This window comes from Asparagus officinalis, chromosome 6, assembly GCF_001876935.1.
Source record: "Asparagus officinalis chromosome 6, Aspof.V1, whole genome shotgun sequence".
Classification (NCBI taxonomy): domain Eukaryota; kingdom Viridiplantae; phylum Streptophyta; class Magnoliopsida; order Asparagales; family Asparagaceae; genus Asparagus; species Asparagus officinalis.
Genome location: NC_033799.1, coordinates 30,273,603 through 30,286,595, shown reverse-complemented (window position 1 = coordinate 30,286,595; position 12,993 = coordinate 30,273,603). Strand labels below are relative to the sequence as shown.

General features: G+C 41.5%; 2 protein-coding genes across 2 annotated transcripts; both read left to right on the top strand.

The window, feature by feature from the left end:
* LOC109846004 (glycine-rich cell wall structural protein 1.8-like) lies at nt 6,160-6,474 on the top strand. The gene has a single exon (XM_020415227.1). The coding sequence runs from the start codon at nt 6,160-6,162 to the stop codon at nt 6,472-6,474; it is 315 nt and encodes a 104-aa protein (XP_020270816.1).
* On the top strand, nt 6,552-9,289 carry LOC109846003 (subtilisin-like protease SBT1.8). Its single transcript, XM_020415225.1, has 3 exons — nt 6,552-6,585; nt 6,642-7,864; nt 9,224-9,289. The coding sequence occupies exons 1-3, from the start codon at nt 6,552-6,554 to the stop codon at nt 9,287-9,289; spliced, it is 1,323 nt and encodes a 440-aa protein (XP_020270814.1).

The window sequence follows — 12,993 nt, the reverse complement described above, 5'->3', positions numbered from 1 at the left end:
AGTTAAAACAAGATCCCCGGAACTTGTGCTGCTGACTTGTTCTCTGATCCTGTTGAGATCCCTTCTTATGAGGGCCCTGCTGCTGCTGTTGAGGTCCAGTCAAGGGTCTCTTGTTCTTACCCTTGTCTCCGACGTGCACTCTCTTAGTACTCCCTTCCTTGTCCCTCTGAAACTTAGCTGTCCACCAGGTACTGAGGAGCCTGCTGCGGCTCAGGTGTAGTTTGTTGTGGTTCAGCCTGTCCAGATCTCTGAGTACGTGACATATCATATTCTGACATCTCTGTTCAAAAGAAAATAAGAGTTTAGGAGTCAAAATAGACCTCTATAAATAGCGTATCACAATACAGTTTTCACAACATATAGTATTTGTATCATATTCTGACATCTCTGTTCAAAAGAAAATAAGAGTTTAGGAGTCAAAATAGACCTCTATAAATAGCGTATCACAATACAATTTTCACAACATATAGTATTTGCACAAATACTTTAAACTTATACAAAAATAGTTTTCATAAAAAAAATTCTCAAAATTTTGAGATATACGCATATATCGTCCTCACTCATACTAGGAAATCCTTAGCGGACTCTATACATGAATCCTAGGAAACTCTATCCTAGCTCCACGACTCGACACAGGATGATCCTAAGGATACTGGAACTAGAGCTCTGATACCAACTGTGACGCCCCTGGGTTCACACAAGGCTGCAGTCCGAGGTGAAGCCAAGAATGTCAAACCTGCCATGCACTACACCGTGCAATAACATGTTTCACCATCACAATTTTATCACTCTAGTGGGTCAATAATAGGTGTAGGTACAAAAGCAAGTAAGAGATACTACAAGAGATAACTGATGAAACGATAAAGATCAAATAGTATTTCATCATCCAACACACAGGAATATAAAGTCAATGTCTAAAATGAACAAACTGGAGTTCTTAATACATCTCAAATACAACAAGTCTGAATAAAGGAAATAAGGCACACAGCCTTTACAACATCTAGGAATAAAGTCCTCAACCGTCTAAACAAAGTCTATAGTGGAGCTCCATAATAAAACATAGCTAGAATAGACAGTCGAACACTAAAGTGTGTCGTCATCAACCTGCGACTCTCCGGGCTCCTGGCTCGTGACCTGAAAGGGGGAGGGACAACGAGCGTCAAGCGCTAGCGAGTAACATCACAACCAACCCCAAGGGAGAGGGCTCATTGTATAAGAAAAATACAGTTATCACAAAGTATATATATATATATAAACAATTACCCTAACAATAAACAATGGGTCTTAGTACTTATGAAGTTTCAACACGGGCATAGGTACGTCGAGCGAAATAATCCAAACAAGGAAACCCTCATGTATATACCTTGTATCCCAAATTGAAAATCCTTAAGTACCAAACCCGGAGTCTAATATGTAAACAGAAATAAGCAAAAAGAAAATACAACATGTCTCCGAACATATATATATATATATATATTGTGTTATGTGACGTCCCACATAATTACCATGTCGTATTTGACATAAGTGTCATATCATACTCTCAATATATGTGATGTCATATTCTTCATAAGTGTCATGTCATAACTCATGTGAAATGTCGCATGCATGGTTAATAAAGATGTCCAGTACATGAATTAGATATAGAGATTTCCCAACACATGAGATAAATGGATAATTGCCCAACACGAGGACTGAAATGGATTATAGTCCAACACGAGGACTTCTATGGATTATAGTCCAACACGAGGACTGTGCAACTGATCAAGTATTAGTGATATACAAGGCATGGTTTACTTATGCAAAACTCACACTCAACTCGTCGTGTGATTCTAGGCAAGTATTTCAGGCCATCTATCATGCATAGATGCTTAGTACAACTGAAGATCAAAGTTAGGTGATCGAGGCAAGCGCTCTAACGAGTGTACTAAACAGCAAAAATAAACAGGGCAGGAAAACTGTGCGGCGGTCGACCGCAGAACCCACTCCGGTCGACCGCTCGCAGGCCCGAGAACTACTGGGCTCAGAAGCTGAGCGGCGGTCGACCGCAGAGGTCATGCCGGTCGACCGCCCAAAGCGCAGAAACGATTCTGTAGGCAGGAACGCGCGACGGTCGATAGCTGAGTCCTATGCGGTCGACCGCTGGGCGGACAGAACCTCATTCTGGGGTCTGTCAGCTAACGAACTCATACAAAAACTTGGGGATTTCTATACCCATTGTACTATAACCTTTTAATAGAGAACTATGGCAATAAACCACCAGTTTAAATGGTTAAAACCTCATTATCAAAAATCCCAAACCTTAAACAACATGATTTTAAAAGTTCTTAAACAGAAGAAAATAAGTTTAACCTTCATAAAAACGTTTCAGATCAAGATCTCATTAATTAAACATCATTAGTGAACTTTTTAAGACTGAAATATATGATTCTTGCATCCCATGCCATAAGATCTACTTATCTACACAAAAATACGATTTTGGGCTCAATAAAAACCGAATAAAACTCAAATCCAAGCATAAAACTGAAAAGGGATGAAGTTGGGCGAGATGTCACTCGCCTATGATGAAAACGAAGCCCTAGATCTGAAGGAAGATGATCCCCCACGCTGAATCCACCAAGAGTTCGCTGGAAATCCCTTCAAGGCTTCTCCCAAATCACCAAGAAGTGAGAACTAGGGTTTGAGGGGGAGAGGGGGGGGGCTAGGGTTCTGATTTCAGATGAGAAATGGGGCTCTTTAGGGTATGATAGTATATATACAATCCCCACAACCCGACCCGAACCCGACCTGAAACCCATTAAGACCCAACACAGAAAAACTCTCTGCCTGCTGTGCGGTCGACCGCCGCGCCTTGCGCGGTCGACCGCACAGCAAGAGAAAAGTCTCCTGTGTGCCCGACTGCTGTGCGGTCGACTGTCGTGCACATCGCGGTCGACCGCACAGCAGAACAACTGCCTGCTATGCCTTCTAATCACATGCTGATCAATCCCCTTGATTACTCTAACATAGAAAATTTTGCTAGGCTCCCAAACACTATTTATCACATTTATGGTTATTCATCTCAAAAGAAATGTTTACCACTAATAACTCAATATATTCATTAATAAATTTACGGGGTTCTACAGAGTCTTCCCTGAAAAAAGAGTCAGCACCACAGTCCCAGTTCCAAGAACAGGAACCACAGAATGATCAGCCATTGATACGTTCTCTTTGGTAGCAACATAGGAAGAAAACAAATCTCTGTTGGAGCAGACATGACAGATAGCACCTGTATCTAACCACCAACCAGAGACTTTGCTGGGAGTTATTACCTGAAAGAACATAGCCACACAATTGTCAAGTTGATTAACATTGTGTACTGTTCCCTTCTTTGGTGCTTTGCAGTCTTTGGCAAAATGTCCTTCCTTCCCACAATTAAAGCATTTGCCGCTCTTCTTGAAATCTTTCTTCTGAACATTCAGGTTCTTCGGATTATGATTCTTCTTTTTCTTAAAAGACTTTTTTTTCTTAGAAGAATTGGTACCCTTCTCAGAGTTAGTAGCCACCATGTTAGCAGACGCCTTCTGCTTAGCTAGGAGCTCATTCTTTATGCGAGTCTGAATCTCGTCCTCGATCCGGAATGAACCTCTTCAAATCAGATAAAGTCGCCCGTCTTTTCTTTCTTTGGATGTCCGTGGAGAACGACATCCAAGATGGAGGAAGCTTGCTGACAATTGCACCAGAAATAAAGGTTTGACAAAGACTGATCTTTTCATCCTTCAGTTTCATAACAAGCTTTTCGAGTTTTTTAACTTGAGGCAAAACCTCAGTGTCATCTTTAAACTTGAAGTCCAGAAATTTGTCAATGATGTGAGACTTGGAAAGCTTCTCCTCATCCTTGTATTGTTCCTCCAGAGCATTCTAGATTTCCTTTACTGATGGCTTGTTGGTGTAAGCATTTGTCAGATGATCAGCCAGACAGTTAAAAAGATAACTCCTACAGAAATAATCATCTTAGCCCAAGAGGTATCAGACTCCGAGTCTTCTTCAAAATCAGGTTCCTCCTCAGAAACCACATAGTAGATTTTTAGGAGTTGCATCACAAAAATCACTTTTCGACGTCATGCGTTGAAATTAGATCCATCAAAGTTTTCTAACTTGATACAGTCCACTCTACGAGTCCTCGCAGGATCCATTAGTAGATTTAAAATATTGCTTTAAGATTGTTGGAAATTATAATTAAATCTGGAAGTAAACAGTGAAGGATGACGTGCTGTTATTTTAAATTTTTCAATTAACTCCTGTATGTTTGTGAAACGTTATGCTTAAAGCAATATTTGGCCTACTCCGGTGCAAGGATCCCAAGGCCAAACTGCTTTCAGGAATAGCAGTTCAGTATTCTGGTGTGCACCAACCTAGTACTGTCAAGATCTCCTCGATCTGTAAGACCTTTCGATCAAGACAAAAGATCTCCTCGATCTCAGAACCTTACGGTTCAAAACCTTTCGATTTCAGGGTTCCTACGGGCATAGTTTCTGCAGTAACAGCACAACAACAACGTCAATCTGACGTTCGTAATCCAAGCTCGCGTGGGTATTCCGACGTTCGTATTCTATACTGACGTTCATATTCCACGCTTGCGAGAAAGTTTCCAGCAGCAACCAAGAGCTGCCCAAGGGCGCTATTTATAGGCCTCTAAGGTCAGCTCAAGAGTCACTAGTAATTAATATGATCGTTACAATTCTTAATGACAATTAAGATTGTAACATCAATGTATTAAATTGCTCTTAATGCTATTGTAACTGCTGCATACAGTAACTGCTGAATACGAGGCAATCAATGGACGCGTTGCTACGAAACACGAGGATCACGTCTCAGCAAATCAAACGAACCTTGTTTGACAAACGAACGTTGTCAAGCAAGCGAACCTCGTATGACAGACGAACCTCGTCGAACGAGCGAACATAGTCAAACAGGCAAACCTCGTATGATATACGAACCTCGTCGATCGAGCAAACCTCGTATGATAGGCGAACCTCATATGACAGACGAATCTCGTTAAACAAGCGAACCTCGTATGACAAACGAACCTCGTCGAACGAACGAACATCGTCAAATAGGCGAACCTCGTATGACAGATGAACCTCGTCGAACGAACGAACATCGTCAAACTACGAGAACGCTAGGGTCACCCTCGTGCGAATACGTAGCTCGTCCGCATGCTGCGAAGCAGCCTACGAGGCAACTTTTTCGTGGCGCCAAATAGCGCCACCTCGCCCCCGATGCTCCGTGCGAAGTGCAAAAGTGCGCCTAAACAAAGCAGCCACTTAGCGCCTCCAAAGCCCGGATTAGCCCGCGATCCCCCGGTCGCATTGGCCACCCACGACCCACTAAAACTTATGAGAGATTAATTCAAATAAAAAACTTCTCCGCTTGCCGTTATATATATATATATATATATTTGAAAACTCATTTTGGAAAGTAGTTTTGACCAAAAAATCCAACAATCTTCACCCTCCTCTCTCTCATCTTCATAATCCTCCTTGGCTTCTCCTTCTTCTTGGTTCAGCTCCTCCTCCTCCTCCTCCTCCTCTTCACCCTCATCCTCCTCTCCCTCGTCTTCATCATAATCCGCTTCATAATCCTCCTCGGCTTCTCCTTCTTCTTGGTTCAGCTCCTCATTTTGGAGAAGGCAAAATGGCCAGATTGGTATATTTTGTAGAGGCTTGGTGACAAGTTGGTATATTTTCTTTTAGTTTTGTCAGATTGGTATATTTTCTTAACTCCGGCGCCATATAGACCTTAAATTTGATCGGTGTTACTGTTCCGGCCAGTGCTGATGGGGTTTTTTGCAAAAAAACCCTCATCAAATACAGTTTCCTGCTCCTACCCCCTCTCCCTCCTCCTCCTCATCCTCTTCAAACTCCCCCTCTCCCTCATCCTTCTCATCCTCTCCCTCCTCCTCCTCCTCATCCTCTTCAACCTCCCCCTCCTCCTCTTCCTCCCTCCTCCTCCATTCGCAATAAACCACCACCAAGCCAAAACCCTAGACTAAACCATAAACCAATTCACAGAGTACGGTGTAGTAGCAATCAAGAACCCATCAACTGCCACAATCTCGCCTGTAGTGTCCATGATGATGTCCTACTCTGAAGCGGGGATCACCGATATCTTCGTTATCCGATGGCACATGTGCTTGAAACCTTGACATCGAGGGCCGTCGAAAGACAATCGGAGGAAGCTGATGAAGCTGGAGTTGTCACCGGAGGGGAAGAAGAGCCTGGCAGCGAAGAGATCGGAGCGGGAACGGAGGGCGCAAAGGTGGTTGCTGGCAATGGGGTTGGTGGTAGGAGAGAAGGAGCAGAGGACATCAACCGCGAGGGCGGAGCAGGAGGAGGAGGGGAGGAAGGAGGAGGAGTCGAGGAAGGAGTTGACGGCAGCGAGGACGGAGGAGGAGGAGAGAGGCGGAGGGATTTGGAGGGAGGGGAGGAGAGATAAAGTCAGCCACGACACACATACCGCTTCGACCACTGCAGGTTTTGCAGTCGCTAATGCTAATCTGTTCGGTTTTGCAAATGGAACTGCTCGAGAAATGGCAACTCGAGCCAAGTTGGTTATGTACAAAGCTTGCTGGGGATTCTATGGATGACCGGTCTCTGACATAGTTGCTGCCATCGACGCTGCAGTCAAGGATGGTGTTCATATCCTCTCTCTGTCTCTTGGTGGAGGACCTAAAGAATTTGATGTTGATGTTGTCGCTATCGCCACGTTTGCTGCTGTTCGCAATGGCATATTTGTCGCATTTTCTGTAGGCAATAGCTGGCCAGATGAAGGATCTCTCGTTAACATTGCTTTGTGGATCACGACGGCCGACGCTGGATTAATCGATCGCAAGTTCCCTACGCGTTTCACGCTAGGGAACGGTAAAGTCTACATTGGACAATCTTTATATCAGCAATCACCAAAATTTACAGGATTTGCTCCTGTTGTTTATATGCCGCAATGTTTGATGTCTGATACAGAAATAACACAACTCGTCAAGGAAAAGATCCTCGTATGTGAAAATGCATTTGTTGAGCTCGGTATGAAAGTGGCTAAATCCAGAGGTGTCAGTCTGATCAGACTCAATGGCAATTATAGCGGCGAAGGAGTTATCGTTAAAGCATTCACATTGCCAGGTTTGACATTAGGCTACTTTGAAGCACAGAAGTTGATCAAATACATAAACTCAACCTCAAATCCAAGAGCTTTGCTTCAATTCGATTACCAAACTGTTATCAGAGAAACCCGAGCTCCAACAGTCACTTGCTTCTCATCGAGATGTCCTAACTTTATCCAGCCAGAGATTCTCAAACCTGATATTCTTGCTCCAGGCATGAACATCCTTGCTTCTTGGCCTACTGAAACTCCTCTAACTAGAAGCTTGAAAGATTTGGGACGTGCAGGTTTCAACATAATCTCCAGTACTTTGATGTCCTATCCTCATATCGCTGGTGTCGCTACGCTTCTCAAAGCAGAACACCTAAATTGGTCGCCAACAATGATTCGATCAGCAATGATGACCACAGCGTTCCAACTCGACAACAGCTATCGCCCAATTTTCCTCGACGAAAACCTAAAGCCTGCGAATGCACTAGCAATCGATGCATGCCATGTCGATCCTGAGAGGGCGAAAAATCCAAGGCTGGTGTATGACCTAGGAGTACAGGATTACATCAATTTTCTCTACACAATGAATTACACCGAGACACAAATTAAGAGGTTCATGCCAGAGCCAAGCTCGTGTTCGAAATTTGGAGGAGGGGTGGGAGATCTCAACTACCCGTCTTTCGTGGCGATATTCGACGCAGAGACAAAGGAGAGGACGTTGATGAGGACCTTGACGAAGGTCTCGGAGCTGCTCGAGATGAACTCGCTTCCATCGCAGAGAATGGGCGGAGGTGGAGAGGGCCGAAGGAGGAGGAGGAGAGGAGGGAGGGGGAGAAGAAGATTGAGGGGATTGGGAAGAGGGATGAGGAGGGAGGAGGAGGGAGAGGATGAGGAGGATGAGGGAGAGGGGGAGGTTGAAAAGGATGAGGAGGATGAGGAAGAGGGGGTAGGAACATGAAACTGTATTTAATGAGGGTTTTTTTTAAAAAAAATCTCATCAGCACTGGCCGGAATAGTAACTCCGGCCAAATTTAAGGCCTATATGGCGCCGGAGTTGAGAAAATATACCAATCTGACAAAACTAAAAGAAAATATACCAACTTGTCATCAAGCCTCTACAAAATATACCAATCTGGCCATTTTGCCGTAGGATATATGATGACAGTTTGCTTCATTTTTGTCAATAAAAATATTAAGGCACTGACATTTTTCTGACTACCCGTCTTTCGTGGCGATATTCGACGCAGAGACAAAGGAGAGGACGTTGACGAGGACCTTGACGAAGGTCTCGAAGCTGCTCGAGATGAACTCGCTTCCATCGCAGAGAATGGGCGGAGGTGGAGAGGGCCGAAGGAGGAGGAGGAGGAGAGGAGGGAGGGGGAGGAGAAGATTGAGGGGATTGAGAAAAGGGATGAGGAGGGAGGAGGAGGGAGAGGATGAGGAGGATGAGGGAGAGGGGGAGGTTGAAGAGGATGAGGAGGAGGAGGAAGAGGGGATAGGAGCAGGAAACTGTATTTAATGAGGGTTTTTTTAGAAAAAATCTCATCAGCACTGGCCGGAACAGTAACTCCGGCCAAATTTAAGGCCTATATGGCGCCGGAGTTGAGAAAATATACCAATCTGACAAAACTAAAATAAAATATACCAACTTGTCACCAAGCCTCTACAAAATATACCAATCTGGCCATTTTGCCTTTTGGAGAAGGAGAGGTTGGACGCCGGCGAGATGAGACTTTCCACTCAAGTGTATACTGTTGGCAGCATGATCGTTGAGGCAAGAAGGCACTTTATATACAACTTGAAAATATGATTTGGACCCAGATACCTGAAAAGGGGAAGGCAATATCAAAAATTAAAAAGAGAAGGAAACAGGTCAAATAGCAGTATTAGGTAATGTTTGGGTTTTAATACAAGGAAAAGGGGGGGAAATATACAAAAACAAAGGATACTATATAGAGGCTGTACACCTGCAATAAAGAATATCAAATCCAAGACATACTCACACTGACAAATCTACTTCAACCCTCATCACAAAGGAAAGTGAAAATGCATGAAACTTTCACACAGCAGATGTCACTGGTTTTCTATTTGACATCAGCCATCAAGAATATATGGGATCTCAGTTCTAAACTTACAGATTTATCCCCCTGAGCGCAAGAAATGACTGTAAAACAGCTTAATAAAAAGAAAAATCCATAAAAAAATGAAATAGTTAATAAACAACATAACTCATGTTCAACTTACTTGTATACTGAATATTACTCGTATTTATACGCACCCATCACTCAATTAAACAAGGAACACCCCTCTTCTTATCTCCCTTGCCTCCCAGTCTTCACCCCAACTCCACACATCTTCACCATAGTCTTCTAAAACTCAAACCTAAACCTCAAACCAAACAACCCTCTAAAATCCCCACCATCATTCTAAACAATATTTCTCATCGAAGCATATCCATCCCATAACCTCTGATCAGACTCAAGTGCACCCTGTCCATACCTCACGCTCTTGAAATTGCTGACATCGAGGTTTCCTATGGAGGTGAGGTCGTAGAGGTGGTATCGGGAGAATAAGCACTCGGTTTGGCTGATGATGCATGTGTGCACCTGAATGTAAGCAATATAGACATGAATTTGTTAGTTTGTTCTGGAGGGGGGAAAAAAGATCATGCATTGATACAGTGTTCTGATTCTATTCATGCTTTAATTGTTTGAAATGATATGTGCTGATTGGAGTGGTATCATTATATCATGTGTCAGTGTTCTACTTCCTCCCTGTATGATTTTCGATGTAGGCACTGTATAGGATTTTCTTTTTTTTTCCCTTTTTTATCCTGTTAAGTCATCTCCTCAAAACAATTTCACTCAAAAGTTTAGATTCGTAGGCTCTTAACTGACAATGCATATCAGTAAGCATCACATTAAGATTTCGCTCGTACAATGAGTTCAGAAAAAACATACTTAAATTTCAATGGCAATGTTTGAATCAGGACCTTTTGTACCTGTTGAAGCCTGCTGATCTAATTTCTCTAATTTATATTTCGTACATTAGAGAAATTAGAGCTAATGCTCAGAGTTGTAAATTTAAGTATATTCCAACTTTGCCAAAATTTTAAGCTAATGAGTTAATGGTGAAATATACAACTCTGAGCATTAGCTCTAATTTCTCTAATGTACGAAATATTTACAAGTTATCTATATTAGTAATCATATGAACAATGTATCTCAGGCAAACATCATAGGGAAATGGAGAATAACTTTGTGGTAAAATAAACACACTTAAATTTTGATGGTGATGTTTGAATCAGGACCTTTTAAGCCTATTAAATCCTATAATAAAGAACTATTTTTGCCCGAAAATTTAAAGTTAATGAGTTATAGGCTAATAATATATATATGTTGTGCTCAGCGAAAATTTCGGCAGAGTTTCTTGTGCACAATAAGAAACATCGCAATAAAAAATCTCGTCTTACCAAGGAAACAAGAATCTGAAATGAATATCTCAACAAAGTGGGATATCAGCTCTTCCTCTCATCAGTTCTAAGACTGACTTGTCGAGGGAACCTAATAAACTATTACAATGGTCACAAACAGCAAATCACACAAGTTTTACGTGGTTCGGCAAATTGCCTAAGCCCATGGGGGCAAGGAGGGGATCTACTATTTTAGAGAGAGTACAAATAGGGTTTAATTAAACCCTCAAACAATCACTCAAATCCCTCACAATCTCTCTCTCAAAAGGTGATGCACAAACACTGTCACAATGGCACAAAAGGACTGCACAACAAAACTCTCAAAGTCGGCTTTGCTACAGCCGCTTTTCTCCTCTGTGCGAATCCCCTTGCACGCTCTTCACCTTTTGCACGCCGCCCAATCATGTCCTCTGCCTTGCTTCGAAACCTAAAAAACAATTACAGCTATATATATAGCTACAATCTCGGGTGGGCCTACAGTTTTGGTTTTGCTGCCAGCTCTTCACACGTTTCTTCACACGTTTCTTCACACGTTGTACGTCGTCAAAAACATTTCAAACAAAAACTCGTAGATGTTTTATATAAACCGACTGCACCAAGGTGGCTGCCTACGTACCCTCTCTCTTGAGGGATCAAGCCACTCGTAGTTCATCCAAAATGGTCACGAATGACCTCAACAATCACAAATTTGCAACAAGTAACTCATAAATCTGAAAGAAAATTACAACAATATAAAAGCATGTAAAAACTCATCACGCGACAACAAGTAACTCATAAATCTGAAAGAAAATTACAACAATATAAAAGCATGTAAAAACTCATCACGCGACAATATCTTTGATCATAACTAAAAAGAAACAACTTCCTAGAGAGCGAGCACTAACATGAAACCCAATCCTATAACGGTATAGATTAATGAGCATAGGCATTCGACGGCCTATTTCATGCACATGATTAAGCAATTCACAATCAAATACAAATTTCAGTTGGAGTGGTTTGCTGTCCAACTCACATTTCTGCTAGGTGGCTCGTTCACAATCAAATACAAATTTCAGTTGGAGTGGTTTGCTGTCCAACTCACATTTCTGCTAGGTGGCTCGTAGGCCTAACCCAGGCAACAATCTGTTGAGTGACGTATAGTCCTAACTCAGGCAACAGTCTGCTGAGTAGCTCGTAGGCCCATCTCAGACAATAATCTTGTGTTATCATAAACCAGCTCGTATCAATATATATTAAACTCATAATGTCAATAATACAACAGATGATCATCATATAAAAATCTGGCTGCACCGATTTGGTTGCCTACGTACCCTCTCTCCCAAGGGATCAAGCCGCTCGTAGTTCATCCAAATTCGCCGACGATATGTGCTCCCACATATCGCACAAATATCGAAATTAAGCTATGAGAGCTCTATAGCTAAACACATGCACCATGTATGGATCTCGTGTAACATACTTCTATCCACATATGTGCATATGTGTCGTAGAAGTCGTGCGTTAAAAACTAAAGAGTGAAACTCAAATAAACCTTCATGTAATATATCAAACATTTCAAATCAGCATATCTGTAGTTTTCTATAGGATATATGGTTAGTAAATTGATCATATCTTTCTTTATACAAACTTAATTTAAGAATGGTTTCCTGTTTTAAAAACTAGACTCATACAGCTTTCATTTGGAACTAGTTTCATTTATTTTGGAGTTATATACCCAGTTTTCATTTGAAGTTTATACACGTGTTGTACTTTTCTGCAGAACATGTCCTTAGTAAATTGAGTATAATGTTCTCTATACAAACTCAATTTAAGAATGATTTCCTGTTTTAGAAACCAGACTTATACAACTTTCATTTAGTACTAGTTTGGTTTAATTTGGAGTTTATCTTCTATACCCAGTTTTTATTTAAAGTTTATACATGTGCTTTAATTTTCTACAGAACATGTCCTTAGTAAATTGAGTATAACTTTCTCTATACAAACTCAATTTAAGAATGGTTTCCTGTTTTAGAAACTAAACTCACAAAGTTTTCATTTAGAACTAGTTTGGTTTAATTTAGAGTTTATTTGTTATTTCAAATCTCTAGTTAAACATCATACATGTGCTGTATTTTTCTGCAATCCATATCATATCAACCATATCCCAAGAATATCATGATTTACAACTAGATTTGTTCTTGATTTGCTAAAAAAAATCATAAGTGCCTCCTTTATAGTTTGATTAGATAAGATATGAGTATTTGATCATGAATTTCACTTAATAATATATTCAAATACAACACATCAAATTGGAGGGTGAGGTTTAGAGGAGATGAACTTACCTTAATGCTGATTCAATCTCTGAAAAATAAAAACTAGCGGATTGTTCTTCACGAAAGATGTAGATCCACTCGCGGCCA

Coding starts and splice junctions, on each gene's coding strand:
- LOC109846003 (XM_020415225.1), top strand. CDS start 6,552: ATGGAACTGCTCGAGAAATGGCAACTCGAGCCAA. Junction 6,586..6,641: donor GAAATGGCAACTCGAGCCAA/GTTGGTTATGTA, acceptor TCTCTGACATAG/TTGCTGCCATCGACGCTGCA. Junction 7,865..9,223: donor TGATGAGGACCTTGACGAAG/GTCTCGGAGCTG, acceptor ATTTGACATCAG/CCATCAAGAATATATGGGAT.
- LOC109846004 (XM_020415227.1), top strand. CDS start 6,160: ATGGCACATGTGCTTGAAACCTTGACATCGAGGGCCGTCGAAAGACAA.